Here is an 18,100-nt window from a genome sequence, read left to right on the forward strand (position 1 = left end):
CAGAGGACACGCAGGAAAAACAGGACTCTCAGTGTGTGTCTACACAGCACACAAGTACAGTACACTTATCTGCCTGTGTGTGTGTTACCTGGCTCTTTTCTACTGAGGCATTGTGTTTGTCACACATGGGGCTGATCTCCATGCCCCTCTCCCGTTCTCGGTCACCTTGGCTGAAAAACTCTTCCATGATGCGATCCGTCCACTGCCGGTACAGCTGCAGAGGCTTGGTGGGGTTGCTCAAATCTGCACAGTGCACCATGTTCTGGAGAACCTGAATGTGACCGGTAACACAATCTAAAACACAGCGCCAATGTCCCAAAAGACAATATAGACAGCAGCAGGAAATACTACAACAGAGACGTGGATATTAGACAGCCAGTTTTACCTGTATCCTGTCAGAATAGTTATCCAGCAGTAAGACACCAGAGCTGGTCACTTTCTTAGTTTCCACCATTGTTTTCAGATCAGCCAGCAGATTCATGTGCTTGGACATGTCTGTAGCTAGCACCTTATAAAGACCAACAACAAACTGTTACTAGTACTCAGCAAAGAACACTGTCGCTTAATTTGTACGTAATATACTACACAAGGCTTTCTACTCAGCCTTTATTACAAAAGATGAAACTCTTTTCACTTACGATGTCAATGACCATCTTTCGCAGTGATTGTCTTTGTTTTTTGGTCAAGTTTTGGAAGATGTCACAGTTCTCCTCTTGCAGGAGCTTGAAACCGACTGCTAGATGATGGTTCTCTAAGACGGAAGAGTCATTGTACATCAGTGCCAACTCTGAATCTGCAGGGGGGAAACGGTTGGTTAGTTTAGTTTGCAGAAACTTAGCAGGAAGCTGATAAGTCCGCTGGTACACTTCTGTACATCCAACTGGAAATTCTTTTCAAGTTGCTTTTAGGCTAAGCTTAAGTTGATACACGCTGCACGCCACTTTGTAACCCACCCCATCTCTTCCTTTTCATGCTTTGTCCTGTTAAATCAGTGTCTGCAGTCATGCATGCCTGCTCTTGTTCTGTTCTGGAGGTGTTGCTGCTGCTCTCAGTGCCTTGTGCTTTCCACACATGTGCATGTGCCAAAACCATACTGCCAAATACAAATTACCATAGATGGGAACAGCAATTCTAAACTGTGCATTTCAGTTTAATTAGATCCATAAGACAATAAATGTGCAACAATCGCCTATTAGTGCAACAAATTTCTCTAATGGTGTCTTGCTGAATTTTATGTGTGCTGCTATGGATTCCTTGGTGAATGAGCAGCAGAAGAAAGCCCCATCATGTTTACCGCTGAGAGATTTCCCACTCGCGGTCATTTGAAGGACCTCTAGCTGTATTTAGATTTTCCATTAAGATGCATTAGTCTTGGCCACAGTGAAACCGAGCAGCAGAACAGAGAAAGGGGATCCTGCTCCGTTGCTCTCTGGCTGACAGCAGATCATTCTGGTGGCACTTAACAAGGATGACTCACACTGCCTTTACTGCAGGGATTCCCCATTTGGGGCTTATGGTAAGCACTACACATTTTATGTGTGTGCTACGTGTATGCGACTGCATAGTGTGCCTTCTGTTCTGAGGCTGGTGTTAGTAATACTCTTATGCATTTGTGCCCAGTGGATATAAACTGCTTTTGTTTGAGTTTTCCTCTAAACCGCCAAATTAAGGTGATATTTGTGATACTGCTAACCATAAGCAAGTGAGTCAGTTAAAGTGAGATAACAGGGGTTTAGTGTCTAGCTCAGGGATACATTAACAAACACAACAACATGAAGCAGGCATGCAAGTCTGGCATGGTTATAAGCTCAGTTGAGATGCTTCTATCACTACTCTTGGTGTTAGTGAGTCACACAGATTATCTGGCTTTTATTTCTTTAGGTTTTGATAAATCTGTCTTTGTGATGTCTACCCTTCACTCAACAATGGAGATTACTGGAATTTAGCAACCAAAATGCAATGGCCTATAAAAAGAAATAAGACTCTCAGCGTTGATTAGCTACCGCTTGATGTAAACAAGAAAATATTGAGGTCAGCACATATAGTGTGGCTACATTTGTCCTCAGAAGGACGTTTTCCTAAGAATCCTGAATGATGTTGAGTACAGGGATTAGGGCAATTATTGATCGTCTCTTTGAACTCCTCTGCTTTGGAATCACATGTCAAAGCCATCACACGTGCCTGCAAAAAACATGCTGGTAAACACGTGCATGTGTGCAGGCACTAAGTGTTTAAGCCCAACCTGCACATTTTGGAGTTGATGCAAGAATCAATTCAGAGTTTGGATTAATTATGAAATGCGATTTATGAGAGAAATTATATTTATAATGCAGAGTGTGTGCATATGTATGCTTGCTAACGAAGCAGAGGCATCAATGTGCATGTTCTCACCTTTGTGCCAGAGTGTGTGCGTTTGTGAATACTTGGTAATGACACAGTTGCTAACACTCATATTCAGGCTTACTGGTGTTAATGAGGAACTGGTTCGAGACTCCGGGATGGTCCACGTCATGAATTGCACTGGCAAAGATGGCAGCGAGGATCTCAAGGTCTGTGAACACAGCCTGGAAAGAAGAAGAAGCAAGTGTTGAAGGGAGAGCGGAGGGCACTGATGCGAGAGTCAGCTCGCTGGATAAAAATACCCTTTCAAGTTTAGAGCCATTGATTGGACGTGGAGAAGGAGTTTGATTGAAGCTGATTGTGGAAGCATGGCCTACGTGTTTGTGAGTATATGCATGTCAATGCATGTGTACAAGAGTGCTCCATGTCTTTGTGTGTGTGCGTGCACTTGCACCTCACCTCAAGGGCAGGGGTGGATAGCAGCACGTGAGTTGACTGGGTGACGTCAGCAGCATGGATGTTGTTATGATAGGCCACATCGGCATGGTAATGGTCTTCTAAGGTCATCAGGTAGGTTATAAAGGTGTCAAGTGGAATTTTAAAAGTTTTTAACAAGTCTCTCTCCTGCAAATAAGAAATAAAGGGGGGGGGGGGGGGGTGTATTACAATTAAGACGATTTGGACAATTTGGGGATTCATCAAGCAGCAAAAGAGCCAGAAAAACAGAAGAAGGAAGTCTTTACCTGGAATATTGTGTACATCATGACTGTCAGTGGTCGATTCCCAGAAAATTCGGAGATTTTAAAAACATTAAGGCCCCATTTATTCACATGCTCCAACTCCTGAAAAAAATCAAAACCCCAAAAAACAATGAGATAAGATCAGAAATAAATTCCCTCAACTATATACATCAAATTGCACACACTGTGCACTATATTTATGTAAACTATGCACACAAACACACCTTAGCAAGTTCATCTTCGGTCTCGGTCTTGACCCCAAATCGAGGGATGTTCGAGTTTGTGAGGCTGGATGAGTGCTGCAGCTTTTTCACCCCACTGATCTGAGACATGGGCTTGTTCTTCTTCTCCTTCTCCTTTTGCGTTTGAGGGGATGGCATCTCGACTTCATGCTGCTTGTCTGGAGAGACACAGTGCAGAAAAAAAAGAACAGAAAAGTGAATACAAAGATTGTCACGATGCAGGAAGGAGGGCGAGTCTATCTACCCGTGTCATCACTCACCCAGGAAGGTGTTGGAGATGAACTCAGAGACTTGGTTCCCAGAGCGGCTCATCTCCGAGAGGTGCGTGAGCTCTCTATTCAACATCCTCTTGAACTGAAAGCGGAGCACACACGTATATGAATAATGGGTTCAGTGTCTCGGAAAAAGGCATAATCACAATTACTTGGTTTTTCAGGTCAGAGGTGTTCAGAGGCACTTAATAATGTCATTTTCAAGTAAAGAACAGAAACTGAAAACATAGTTCAAGTTCCAGAACGTGAAAAAAAAAAATCTATGCATGTAAAGAAAACAGATGATTTGATGGCATACACATTCCTAATAGCAACAGTCTTTTGCAGACAGATTTTTAAAATTTCAAGGAACAATACAGTAGTTATTCCCAGAAATTTCACCTTCTCTCACTTTAACACACACACACACACACACACACACACACACACACACACACACACACACACACACACACACACACACACACACACACACACACACACACACACACACACACACATTTAGAGGGCTGCTGCCCTGAAAAAACTGACAGCATTTATTTATTCCTCATTTGCTCTTAGCTCTCCGGTGCCTAATTGAAGTGGCAGGCCCAAATTTAGCTGCAGCTTTGGTTTTGAAAACCAAATTGATTGATGTGGAGGCAAATGCTTTAAATCACTGATGTTCCAAACCACAAAGTTACAAAACAGATATTTAAAAAACCCCTCAATGCATTATTTAATTATGAATGAATTTAATTATGAAGTTGTAAAATGCACAGTGTATATCAATGATTTATGTAAAGCCATACTGATCACTTTAAGCAAGCCATAACACCACAGGAGTCTCTTTAGAGCTCAGTCCGATTTAAGAACACCCACAGGCTTTTTTATAATGATGACACCAGAGGCTGCGAGCCACTTGCAGCCATTGTTGCAGAAAAGCGACAAATACAATAATTACAAACATATAAAAATAGCAACATATAAATAAAAATGCAACCTACAAGATTTCCAGATATCTGTATAAAGTAAAATTAAAAGATTATGGACCTAAAAAGGAGAGACCTAAGAGTTGCTGTTTTCTTTGACCTAAGAGGCCACTTGTGCCGTTTAACCTTTGAAACAACCAGAATGGAAATAACGATCCAGAGATTTTGCGAAAACATCTTTGCTCTTGAATCCAAAGTCACCTAAATTATCATTTTTTTCTGTGAATTACACCCAGGCAGCACCATGCGAGTACAACATTGGCTCTTCACATCAAATGCATCAAAATGGAAAACGGACCCAGAAATCTCACACCAATGCAGCAACAGTTTGAGGAGATATATGACGTGCTTCGTATATCTCAACTGGTCTGAGGGATGAAAGTTACAAAAAAACCACGTCCTCTCGATGAAAATTAATTTAAGCAATCACGTCAAACTAGGTGTGAAGCATATGAATATATAAAAAAACTACACTAATATAAGAAGGGATCTTACCTGTATGTATCCCCAGGACACAGAGAGCAAATAATTTGCTTCAGGCATTTTGACAAATCAAGCAAACCGATCCAGAAGCAGAAAAGGTGCAGGTTTATAGTCCGGTATACTGCTCAGTCAATGAAAACACTAGACAGCTAGTAAAACAAAGGCAGTTCCCGCCAGTTAAAAGACCTCAACCTGAGGAGCCCGCAGAGCTCGATTCCAAGTAAATCAGCTGTGCAGAGTCCGTAAGTGAAGCATTGCGTTCTTGCCCTGCAAATAACCAAAGAACCAAGCCGAAGAAAAACAGATTCTGACAGAGAAGCGGAAGAAACGTGTCTCCCCAAAGATCCGATGCGAGCATATTGTGACCACACAAGGTGACACAGATTGGCATGTGAACACACAGAGTCAGGCACAGGGATGCACTGCTGAGTCTGTGAATAATTGATGATGGTGCGGATGCTTAGTAGATGCCAAAGCACCAGGACAGCAAAATTTTTCTCTCAGCAGCTCCCAAACAGGACTGCCTGGCTGCTTCTGTATGTGTGACACAAGCTCCCATGTGAAGCGCACAGGCTGCCTCCCTCACACGGTCGTACGACGGCAGCGAATCAGGGCCCGGATATGAAAGAAGTGTGAGCTCATCATCATCATCTCTGATTGGTTTGGATTGGAACAGACCTGAGACTGCCTGCTGTTTGATTGGCTGGGACTGAGGTCAGTGGAAAAATCTACCCCTTCCCTTTCCTTTAATTCCTGCGGTGCAAGGGGGATGTTAGTTTGCGTATGCATGTGTGTGTGTGTGTACAGTACACACCTACATTTGTGTGTATGCAAAACATGTTCATATAAGATGCATGGCCAACTGTTCTAACCTTCTGCACAGCTTGATATACAAGTGCAGGTTACCTCATCCAACATGATATAATATTTTAAAAAAGCTGAGGTCACCTTCCACCCCGGTATTCAAGCGAGGTGAGTCACAGCAGCATCACTGATGAGATGATGTAAAGACACACACAAAAAACCCCCATCATTAGTCTTACAATAAGAATGAGCGTCACAGTTATCTGAAGTGGGCTCAATAGGACAGAAACTAAAAGTGCTGCAGCCACACAGGCTGCTCCGTGTGCGTGTCAGCAAGCTCGGGAGGTCGTCGCTTTAATCGAAGGCAAAAGATGAAACCTTATTCAAGCAGGAGTTTTTTGTTTTTCTTTCTGAAGCAGCACCAAGCGACAAACACCTCCAAAGTGAGTATATCCACCTGATGCTTTATGAGTGCATTTCATGTCTCCAGCAGTCATTTTTTAATGTTGACATCCAGCATTATTGAATTATCCGCCGATAATCTCAAGTCTTAAATTTGAAATTTTACAGGAAAACCCACGTTGAGTCAGCTCGCCAACGATGTCCCAGTGGAAAAAAAAGGGCATTGACAGAGAGCTGTTTGCAGTTTGCTGCAATTCAAATGTACAGGGCATCTGAATCTTGTCCTACCAAAATGAGTGATATTAGATGTGTAAGCTCAAATAATTACTGGACTGCTTCTTGTAATTGCAGGTGTGGAAAATTCTGAACTGTGATACTATTCTTAGGATCTGGACAGGGGGTATTTCTAAGAAAAGCAGAACCAAACTTTGGTGAAAAACATGTTTACTTTGGACTTTGGTTTATTTAAAGAAATGTCTTAGTATAAACACTTGTGTATGCTCTTCAAATTACCTGTTGAGGTACTGGTCCAAAAACATTTCCAATCAATGTTCAGAGTTCAGACAGCGTGCAAGTTTTGATATTACAGCTTTACTGATAAATATTGCAGTGATGATGATGATGATGATGATGATGGATCATTTTTCTAATCATCACCACCATCTAACTTACCCCACCCCATAAACCAGGGGTGTCTGACACATGGTCCTATCCTTATTAGGGTTGTGGGGGTGGTTGGAGCCTATCCCAGCTACCATAGGGCGAGAGGCAGGGTACACCCTGGACAGATGGCCAGTCTGTTGCAGGGCAGGGAATGTACAATGAAGAGATAAAACTTGAGAGAAGAGCATGTTTGCCCCTGAAAAAAGGGCGGCATCAAACATCTGGGAGATGAGGGGAAAAAAGGCCCAGCATTTTATTAATTTCTATCGGCTGGCACCACATGTAAAACAGTGGAACACAACCGCACGGTAATTAACGCGTAATCCATGACACACAAGCATAAATGTCGGGGATGATGTCGGCCGCTAACATAGCTAACGTCGAAAGGACTGCAAAGGCTGCCTGCAAAAGGCCTTAGTAATGCTGATGAGCATTAATAAACAGAATATAAAATTACAATTGTCAAAGTTAAAAAGATTATTCCAGATCTTTATATGGTTCATATAAACTTCTTTTTAAAAATTTGAATCTTTAAAAAACAGTGAAAATTTGAACCATAATCAGGTTATTGAAACTTGCGCACACCCACACAAAACATCCACAGCCCCTGCGTTTCTTTAGATTTAGAGTCTGTTCTTTCTTTTTCATGTTGTGTATGTAAACGCACATGTGTGCATGCATGTGTCGAGTGTTTACATTGATTGAAAAGGGACCAAATCTGTCTCTGATTACTTTACGCCCCACTTCCACAGCCTGTTTGGCACTGTGAGTAATTTACAGCTACACTGGAACAGATGAGCCCACCGGCTCGCTGAGATCCAGTCGCTTTGATTGACTCACAGCCAAGCAGGCCAGCACAGGCCCAACACACATGCACATGTGTGCACGCACAACACATGGTCTCCTCTCAGGTGGACAGTTTAAACAACGCCCGCTTACACCTCACTAATCCACACAAACTCCCACTCGCTGTCACGCAAACACACACAAAGCAATAGCTTAGCCAAGAGGTGTGAACTCAAACTATTGGGTAAAAATTGGAAAGTGTCACACCGAGCATAGATGTGTGTTGTGACCAAAAATATCTGTTCCTGCTGTGTATATATAGCTCGCAACACCTCCAGATCAATGTATTTTTTTCGTTTCTCACATTCTGCATTTATTCGGGCAGCAGACGCCCCCTCTCCGCAGAGGGAGCAGGAACACTTTAATTGTTGTCAGTGTTATAGATGAAATGGGTCTGTCACCCATTCATGACATACAGAAGACACCAAGGAGGAAATCCATATGTAGGAAGGCTACAAACAGGTAATGGTAAGACTGGTTGGTGGTTCGATCCCCCGGCTCCTCCAATCCACACATAAAAATGTGTCACAGGGCCAATACATAGTGCATGACTGTTAGGAAAAGGGCTGTACCACACAAATACTAGTCCATGTACCATTTATAGCACAAAGTATACCTATGAAAACTAAGATCAGCAGCAAGATGCAAAAGCAAAGAGAACTAGCCACTAATTCAGCCACTGAAGAATGAGTCTGAACCGCATCGCATGTGTAAGCCCTCCTCGCTGAACTAGATCCAACTTTTAGGGACAAGACAGTTTGAATTCTTAAGGGAAGCTACATGTTATTCAGAAAAAGCAGAAACCTCTCCTCGCACAGATCTGAGATCAGTGATGTGAGGCTGCTAAACTAGGTGTTTCCTAAGGAACCTCTTGCTCTTTCTTGAAATGAGCTGCTAAGAAACACTAATAGTGAAATATCAAAAGAATAATACTTTTAATCATTTAAAAGTATCACTGCAACAAGTGGAGGAGATATAATCAGTTACTGGTTATACTCGCACATATTGTCTATTGGCCTCATTATTTGAAACTTTGGCCACATTTAATAGCAGCACCTGCCATTATAGCAGTGTACATATATAACAGGAAAAGCATAATTTAGCACAGGTCCATATTACAGACTTTGGTATTTACTTTACCTGCTGCAACAATTAGAGAGTCATTATGAAAACAGAAGATATCCACCAACACCCACTGGCTGCTGCTGATTTGCAAAAGACAGGGAAGCTCAACCTTACAGGTTTATGTTAAAAAGAGAAGTGACACGATCCAGATTCTTGTTCAGGTGTGGCACCAGTCGCACTGCAAGTGAATCAGACTTACTAAAACGGTGATGCCAGAAAAACAGAAAGTAAGTTTTAATGAGTCACTTGCCATATGCCAGGAGATCCGCAGATGAGATCACGACACAACCAAAATACACAAGTCTTAACTCCTTCCCACATAAAAAGACATTTGATCACCTCCCCAGTACCCTTAATGACGAGTTCTGAGACCTCAATAAACATCAATAAAGACAATTTTTGACGACCATCAGAATAGGTTCTAGGTTTTTCCAAGGGACGCCCTAGTAAGTTGTATACAAAAAGATCACAATCACTAACTTCTGATTCACACCTTGTCATTTTGTTCTGGAAGAAACCACTCAGTTCAGAAAAGAGTAACAACAGTTGCCCATAGTAGAAGTCCAAAAGGGGGAAAGAGTTCTTGCCTTTAGTAAAAAGGACACCTTCGAACCTGAACATCCAAGCATGACACCCTGATATTTCAAATGAGAAAACAGCCAACGCTAATCAGACTTGACTAGTGCACATCGATCTTACAGAAGAGCAAAAGAATCCCCGAAATACTTAATCACACACAAAGGAAAAATATCTAACCACGGGAGTATCCTGAACTTGAACCCACAGAGAACCAACAAGTGTCACCTCAGAGACCTATACGAGATTACAGCAAAGCGTCTAATAGACACGCTGTCTGTTAGACGTGTGTCAATTTCACACTTTGCCTCTGCAAAAGGGTGAAATAGACACACATGCAGAAGTTGAATTACCAGCAGGGGGAGATAATAATAATAATAATAATAATAATAATAATAATAATAATAATAATAATAATAATAATTTAAAAAAAGCCAAGAAGTCAGTAGTGAGTAAAAAAACATGTGAAGTACATTTCAGGGTCCTTAATCAGTAGAATCGATTAAGCTAGGTGGCTAATATGTACATATTGTCCGTGTAACTGTGTTAATAATGTCTAAGAGTCAAAGCTGGAAATGGACACGCTATGCCAGTGGCTCAGCGATTCTATTACAGGTTTTGCCGTGATACTGGGTTGCAGAGACATGTGCACTTTTAATGTCAAAGAAGGTGTTACAACTGCAAACGACTTGTTTCATTTGGTGTACAATGGGTGTGTGTGCTGTGTGTGTTTTTAGCTACTGTGTGAAAGTGCATTAAGTAGAATGGCAGTACGAATGTCCTGGAGGGCAAACTGACCTTGCCTAACCTACTGTTACAGCAGCCTCTAAGCCTAACAGAGTAACCTTGGGAATAGTGATATTCCAAGGTGACGTGCAGTATTTTACCAGAATATATTGTGACCTGATTTGAGAGCAGAGATGATGAATGGGAACCCACAAGGAACTGTACTTTATGGGCGGTGAGTTTTAACAATGGTCCCAAACACTGAGAGAAGTGATTTTTCCGTAATTTTATTCCATTTTCCTCAAATGAATTCAATCTTTTTTTTTTTTGGTTTCTTTTATTTATCTCGACGATGAGCTGAGGATACCTTTAAACACCGATGTTAAAGTCTGCGGGCTCCACACATAAAGTAATGGCCATGTGTGGGAGATGTAGCGACTGTATTACATGTGATGTCTTTGTCTGTACGTGTGTGAGTGTGTATGTGTGCATTGCTGGAGTGAGATAGCAGGGCGGCTGAGCCTGTGGCTGTTGCCATGACGACCAAAGATAGCTGTGCTGATAAAAGAGAGCATGTTACAGTTTTTCTTTTACCTCCCTCTCTCTCTCTCTCTCTCTCTCTCTCTCTCTCTCTCTCTCTCTCTCTCTCTTTAAAGAAGTGATTTTTTAAAATTTAAATGAGGTAGATGTGCAGCGTGATGTGTGTGATCGCACTAACATCAGAGGTGAACCTGTGCTTTTTGTTTGATTCCTTTGTCTGTCTCTCCTCTTGGTTCGTCCCACCTCGTGTGACATCAGTGTGTGACATCACCACAGCCCAGAGCTGATCAGCATTCAGAGCAGCACACTAACACTCTCACACACACGGACACACACACGCAGTGGAAGCGACTGAGCATGCTCATACCAAAACTCCTCGCTTGCATGACGATGCTATCGCTAACATATATAAATGGTAAATGGCCTGCATTTGTATAGCGCTTTTCTAGTCCATAGGACCCCAAAGCGCTTTACACTACATTCAGTCATTCACCCATTCACACACACATTCACACACTGGCGATATAGACCATACAACATAAACAGACCAATGTGCGGTGTAATGACTGACGAGTATTAAGAAAGACATTAAACCACATAATCAAGCAGCACATAGATCAACCACACACACAAAAACAAACAAAATGTGGAAGAATCAAGTTTCTACAGTGCTGCTTTTACAGTGGGTTCATAACGAGTCATTATTAGGGATGAGGAGGTCTAAAGACAATGGAATTATGTTTAAAATCAACTACATCGACAGCCTGTGATACAATGGATCTCACTATTGTTTGTTAGTTTGCTAATGCAGTGCTAAAAGTGACATAAGCTTTGTCCAAGAAAAAAACCAAGCCATTACGGCATTTAAACTTATACAAGAGTTTTGTATAAGATGAGTAAAATGACTGTATTTTTACATTTCTTTTTCTTTTAGATGGACATGTAAAAACACAGGCGTGGGTTAGCAACATGACAACTCCCATGAAAGTGTGCTGCACAATTTCTTTTTAAAAGATATATAAAGTTAATCATTGAACGCAGTTCTGTTAAGCAGTCAAGCTTCATTTAGTAGTTTAGCTTCTTAGCACTTTCAATCTGCAGGAAACTCTGTATATACTGTAAATATTTGTAAAAGTGCAACTTCAAGTAGAGTTTAGCACATACAGTGTACTGCATGTCCCACACAGCATCAGCACTACACTATATTTTGCTCAAACGCCACAAAATTAAAACAAAGCAGACAAACACTAAAGTGAAACCCAGGAAGCAACTTCCACATTACAGAGACAGAGAATACTTATAACATATACTGCCATGAATTAAAAAAAAAAAAAAAACCCACAACAACAACTTTTTAGCTATTCTTACCTTGTTTGAAGCCATCTCACTGACTGAGTGTCTCGTCTGCAGCGTCTCCAGCTGGTCCAGGCACCAGTCCAGCTCCTCCAGGGTCTCAGTGGCCAGTTTCTGGTAGGCCTCCTCTGCAGGGGCAAGACAGGAGGGCAGGGGATCAGTAAGGACCCGCTTCAGAGGGCTAGTGGACGGTCCAGGCCCGGGGTCTCCCACCCCACAAACAGCTAAGCTGGGATACCCCGAGTAGACACATGGGTGACTCTTCATACTGGACAGGTGAGCCAGCTGAGGGGGTAGGGGTGGGGGGCGTGGGAGCAGGGCCTTTATGTCCCGTATCCTAACCCGCAGATGAGCAGAGGTCAGCTGTAGCCAAGCTCATTGATTCCCCATGGAGAAAAGAAACCTTCACCGCAGTCCCACAGTTCCCGGCTTCTTCCTTTTAAGTCAGATACAATCCCTGGGAGTATGGCTGTGAGAGATGGATGGCAAACAGCCACCCCGAGTCAATTCAGTGTGTCCAGATGCTCGTTAACAGTAAGGAAACATCGGCAGAGAATAGAGACGTAAACCACAGAGCAAAGAGAGCAACAGCAGAAAAACAGACTTCCTCACTATCACCCATACACAGCACACATATTCTACTCAGTGATCTGGGTGTATAGGGTTTACTGTATGATTCATAAGAGAAGTATAATTCCAGTCATGTAGCAAGATGAACAACAGTCTGCTTAGCAGGCCCATGTCTGCCATAGGAGGGATGGAGCGAAGACGGGGATCAGGGAAAAGAGGATCCAGTGAGAGGCTCAGAACCAGGCAAGATCCATGTCACTATTGTCCAGGGTGGAACAAACACAAGATCGTTCACAGCAACTTGACATGGTTAAGAAATACATCTCACAGACACACACACATACAAAAACACGGACACCAACAGACGCACACATGCATACACATGCACACTCACACCAGACAAAATGCTAACCATAACACATCATGATTTTGTCTCCATAGCCTCTCTGCCAATGAAAACATCCATGGTATCCGGGAAGCAAAGGGTATAATCCAGTGCTGTGTGTGTACGCTGGACAGTGTTTCCTATGGATGCTGTGTGTGTGTGTGTGTGTGTGTGTGTGTGTGTGTGTATAGGGGGTGGGCTGCTGTTGCTTCAGCGTCCCTGGTAGCCAAACGTGCTGCTCTCCCCAAGCTGTACCTAAAGCCTGAGAGGACCGCACTGTGGATGGGGAAGGGAGATCATCAAAACATGGACTGGACTGCTGGAAGTGAGAAGCCAGAGCTGGGAGCTCCCTATACTGAGTGTGCATGCATGCCAATATGTGCTCAGCATACAAATACACCAAAAGAGAGAGGTAAACAAATAGATGGCAGACCATATGGTGAAGATGGCAGCGGTTTAGCGTGATGAGCCCGACATCGCAGTGCCACGGTATCCTTTTCTTTTCGTTTGAGATCAAAGACATGCACCTCTCAAAGTCAGCCTATGTTAGCAGAAAATGTCACCTTGTCAGAAGCCAATTAATATTGATGCCTTAACTAATTTAGGAAAGCACACAGGGGTTTAATGCAATGTGATCTGTGATGTGTGGTCACTAAAGCCATAATTCAGTTACACAGACAAGGCAGCGGCAGATTAAAACACACGAGGACTACATTTAGTTTTGTGATGCCATATCAACTTAGCATTTGTAGGAAGTGTTTAAAGTGCCTTAAAGCCTTTGGGAAACACTGCTCTGTCTTCATATTGACTTTACTGATGTAAATGTGTACAGTTAAGTTTTCAAGTTCATAGCTCTCGATTGCACAAGTAGGACAAGATAAGTAAATTTTATTAATATCTCATGCTTTATATTTGGAAGAGATGCACACTAATTTTGTTACCATATGGGTCTGTTTTGTGCACAACAATGCCTTTCTATGACCTCATACTCTGAACCCCTATCCCGCTTCATTGTCTTTGACAAATCTTTCCCACCCTGCTTCCATTAGTCCCCTTCCTCTCCCACACTTCTCCACTGATCATCCTTCCCCTCTTTGTCTCTCTCTCTTGCTCCTATTTTTTGTCTCTCGCTTCGCTTCCCCTCAGTCTCCTTTTCTCTCTCGGTGTCTCTCTCCCTGGTGTGGTGTCAGTGGCTGGGGTGCTACTCTTTCTGACAGCAACTGCACTGACGTCAATGACATTCTTCTCATGCTTAGTGCGACATCAGACACCGGCGCTCAGAGAGGCCACTCTGCTGCACAGACGCAGGGCTGCAGCCAAACTATGTACCGGAACAGCTTGACAGTGAAGTTGGAGTGGGAGACGATGAGAAGAAGAGAGAGGAAGAGGAGCAGCAAGGAGGAAAAGGAAGGAGAACGCAGAGCTCGGGAGGAAGGACAGCTCTTGTGACACTGAGTTTAGCATCAGCTTTGAAAATAGCTTCTGGCCGCATCGCGTGCAATAAAAAAAGGAAAAAGAATGAATGTAACCAAAAACATAATTCTACTGTGTTGAATACTGAATGCGAGTGACACGTGCATCTCTTTAAACTCACCTCAGTGCCTAAATGTTTAAAAAGCTGCCATAACCGTTTGAATCAATTATGCAAATTACTGCCTGCCTGCATTGCTTGAAACTTGAAATCGTTGTCTGTCTCTCCCTCTTTACTTTAACCAGCAACTATTCTCATCCACAACAGGTAAAAGGTCAAAGAACTATTAGTGCATCTTTCCGATAACAGAAGAAAAAAAAAACTGCTCTGGCAAGCAGGGGCAGGAAGCTAAAGATGGAAAGACAAGCAGAGGAAGGGGCAAAGAGCCCTACATGCAATCTCACTTTTATTGACCAGCATCTTCTCCTTGACTGATTTACCGACTTAATTTTAATTATACTCCCTTTATTGTCTTTCTCTGCAATGCGACTTGTTGCAGGCTCAATAAGCCTTTGCGTTACAAGTATCAGTCAATAGTCTCAAATAATTATGCTCATGACTCACAGCTGTCACCAGTTTATGGCAGGGCTGTGCACCAGATTATTTTCTAAATATAGCACGATGTCAGTGGTTCTTAATATATAAGCAGGTTGGTAAGTCTTGAGATTTCGATTTTAACATCTGTAAGGATTGCCCACAAATACAAGAGTAAGCAAAAATTTGGCACCCTTAATAAATGACTATTATAAATATATAGAATAATATATAGTTTTGTCCTTTTATTGAGCATATCTATGTCCATGTGTTTGTGCGTGCGCGCTCATGATCATTTTACCGAGCAATGCACAGTGAAATTATTTATTAATGGTGAAGGTTATTTGGTCTTTCCTGCAAACACAAGCTGGGTTGCAGCCATTGACACTGCTAAAAAGCAAAGTGACTGTCAAGGGCAAGTCTATTCTAGCCAGCTAACACTGTCTGTGCCATGTCTTCCTCACAACAAAAACACTTAAAGCAGACCAGACAATCTGTGCAGTACAGGGTATCTGTCCAATGTGTTCAACACATTAGGTTATCCAAGACAAGTATTACTATATATATACACACACACACAACCTATTAATCTGTTATGGGAACAGTGATCTGTCTGTTGCTACAGCCCCATGAGTGCTTCTTAGAATAGAGACGTGTTACCAAATAAAAACAAACACTTCACCATACTATCGGACAGTCTAATTATTGTTGCTGTGAACCACTTCTCTGTGAAATATACAGTTCATATTTATATTCTGGCTCATGGGTTTGTTTGTTTGTTTGGACTTATTGCACAACTTTTTGTGTGCTTGACAGCCCTTCATTGTTATCATATTTATCATCTTAAAACTGATAAAAGACATCATGATAATGATAGCGCTTCCGTTTTGTTACTATAAACTATTTAATCCCAGTTTCAGTTATGGATGAGACTACTCTGGTAAGGCTCTCCTTTTAGTTCTACTCAGAATTGATCACCAGCTTTTAGACAATGAATGAGCCATTTATTACATATTTTAAGTTATTATCTGTATTTCACTATCGTTGCTTATCATCTGCTTCCGCACTAGAGATCCCTGTGTGCCAAAGTGAGGTAAATACTGCTTTACAAAGTGCTGTGAACCACACGCGTACACACAAGGACACACAGTAGACAAAGATATCATCAAGTCATGCCGTTCTTCTGTCTACGTACCTGTGAAGGTGGTCTTGGTGATAGGTGGTGGGTTACACATGGGTGATCTTCTGTCATGGGGGAAACAAAGAGCCACACAAAACAGTCGGTTATTAACTCTAAAAATAACAGTAAGTAAAGAAACGTAATCTCCTTTTGCTGGTTTTTTGTGACTATTACAACAGTCACACTGTTGTTGTAATACTGAATATATCCAGCAGAAGGCGAGCAAAGCCCGACTATGTGTGAGCACTGGAGACAGTGCAGGCAGGTGAAGGATGTGAACAGTAGCGGTTCTTGATACGGGCGACACGGGCGGTTGCCCGGGGCAGCATCGTGGTGGGGGTCGGCATCACGGGCATCGGCAAAAAAATTTTTTTTAAAAATTGCTCGTTCTCATGCTGCCCTGACATCATGCCAGCGCATATTAGGAATGGCACAGGCACCGATCGGTTTTCTATCGCCCATTTGCTGGGAGTAAGGGCGCCCTCCGTTTGCAAGGTGCGCCTGCTGCGTGCGGCACAGGGAGGAGAGGACGGGGCGGCGGGGGATTCTCTGGCTGGCTGAAGCAGCATCTAATAACCAACTCGCAAAATAAAACAAAATAAAAACAAACAAACCAACAAAAACACCAGACAAACAGCCTGCTGCTGAAGTCAAAGTAAACTTTACTGTCATCTCCGCTACATACAGTCCAGTATATAGAGAGACGAGACGACGAGGCTCCAGTTACAGCAGTGCAAGTAAACAAACAATAAATATAAGAAGAGTAAGAAAATAAACATACACTTTAGGACCAGGGGTAAAGAGAGGGGTAACAATTTAAAATTTCTATTTTACAGTTTGATGATTTAAAGTCTCAAACACACAACCCGTCGAAAGGGGAGGGGCCGGCTGCTTCGAAACAAAGCACATTTCATTCATAGTGTTGTAAATCCAAGCCCATTATGTATTGATGTTTTGAGTCCTGAGTTGTGCGAAATCCCAGAAATAAACCCTAGACAAAGCGAGTCTGTGAATTAAGGTGTAGGTCTATTAGGTTATGTCGTGGCGATCCTCGAGTTGGGGGATTTGTGTTCATATTGGAGTGCAAAATTAAAACCAATGGAAGATGGACAAGAAAAGTTCAAAGCCATCAGGTGCTCAGTTTAGAAAAAAGAGAAAAGAAGAGGAGGAGAAACGAGCAAAAGATACAGGTAAGCAGATGTGTCATTGGATAATGGCAGGTCATCCTGAAACCATCAGAATCAGAATACTTTATTAAATTAAGGAAATTATGTGGGTTACAGTAACAGACTAAACTCCAAACAATACAGTATGTTACAGATTTTAATATTAATTAGTCATTGTCAGTTGTTGATTGGTCCTGTTCTCATTGTATGATGAATTATGATGGCTGTTTGGTAGCCGTTTGCATACTATGCATACTCTCTCTCTTTTCATATGTGTGTGTGTGTTTCTCTGGTGAAATTCAGTATGGTTCCGACAACAGTTTTTTGTTAATGTACAATCCTTAATATGTTTTATGTGTGTGTGTGTGTGTGTGTGTGTGTGGGGGGGGGGGGGGGGGGCAGAGGGAGATTTCGCCCAGGGCGCCAAACAGGCTAGGACCACCACTGGATGTGAATGACAAATTACTGCCACATGCAGAGTAGAACAACTCAGCCATAAGGTGACTGTGATCAGATATCATAAGCTGGTCACACTGATTATTAGAGTCCTCTCACTACAGCAAGGTTTTGTTTCAGTAAAGCTTTACAGCCTTCCAAACTTACTTATTGGATGTTCTGTCTTGTTGTAGGTTAGTTAATGCACCAAAGTTGTTTCGTACAGTTCTCAAGCTTGCAAGAACCTGAGGGGGACATGACAGAATTGAACGTCAC

The 18,100-nt window shown here is 42.3% G+C and overlaps 1 protein-coding gene across 7 annotated transcripts in view; it reads right to left on the reverse strand.

Annotated features, from left to right (window-relative positions):
- Positions 1-18,100, reverse strand: part of pde4d (phosphodiesterase 4D, cAMP-specific) — a 209,862-nt gene that overhangs the window by 4,029 nt on the left and 187,733 nt on the right. For all 7 annotated transcript variants that reach the window (XM_080892995.1, XM_080892997.1, XM_080892994.1 and 4 more), the window contains 11 exons: positions 17,993-18,069; positions 16,239-16,288; positions 12,099-12,211; positions 3,583-3,676; positions 3,305-3,480; positions 3,084-3,182; positions 2,800-2,964; positions 2,465-2,564; positions 639-793; positions 386-508; positions 89-271 (listed from right to left, as the gene is read on the reverse strand). In XM_080892995.1, the coding sequence (XP_080749121.1) occupies positions 89-271; positions 386-508; positions 639-793; positions 2,465-2,564; positions 2,800-2,964; positions 3,084-3,182; positions 3,305-3,480; positions 3,583-3,676; positions 12,099-12,211; positions 16,239-16,288; positions 17,993-18,069 (1,335 nt within the window). The remainder of the gene's footprint in view (positions 1-88; positions 272-385; positions 509-638; positions 794-2,464; positions 2,565-2,799; positions 2,965-3,083; positions 3,183-3,304; positions 3,481-3,582; positions 3,677-12,098; positions 12,212-16,238; positions 16,289-17,992; positions 18,070-18,100) is intronic.

This window comes from Rhamphochromis sp. 'chilingali', assembly GCF_963969265.1.
Source record: "Rhamphochromis sp. 'chilingali' genome assembly, chromosome: 10".
Lineage (NCBI taxonomy): Eukaryota > Metazoa > Chordata > Actinopteri > Cichliformes > Cichlidae > Rhamphochromis > Rhamphochromis sp. 'chilingali'.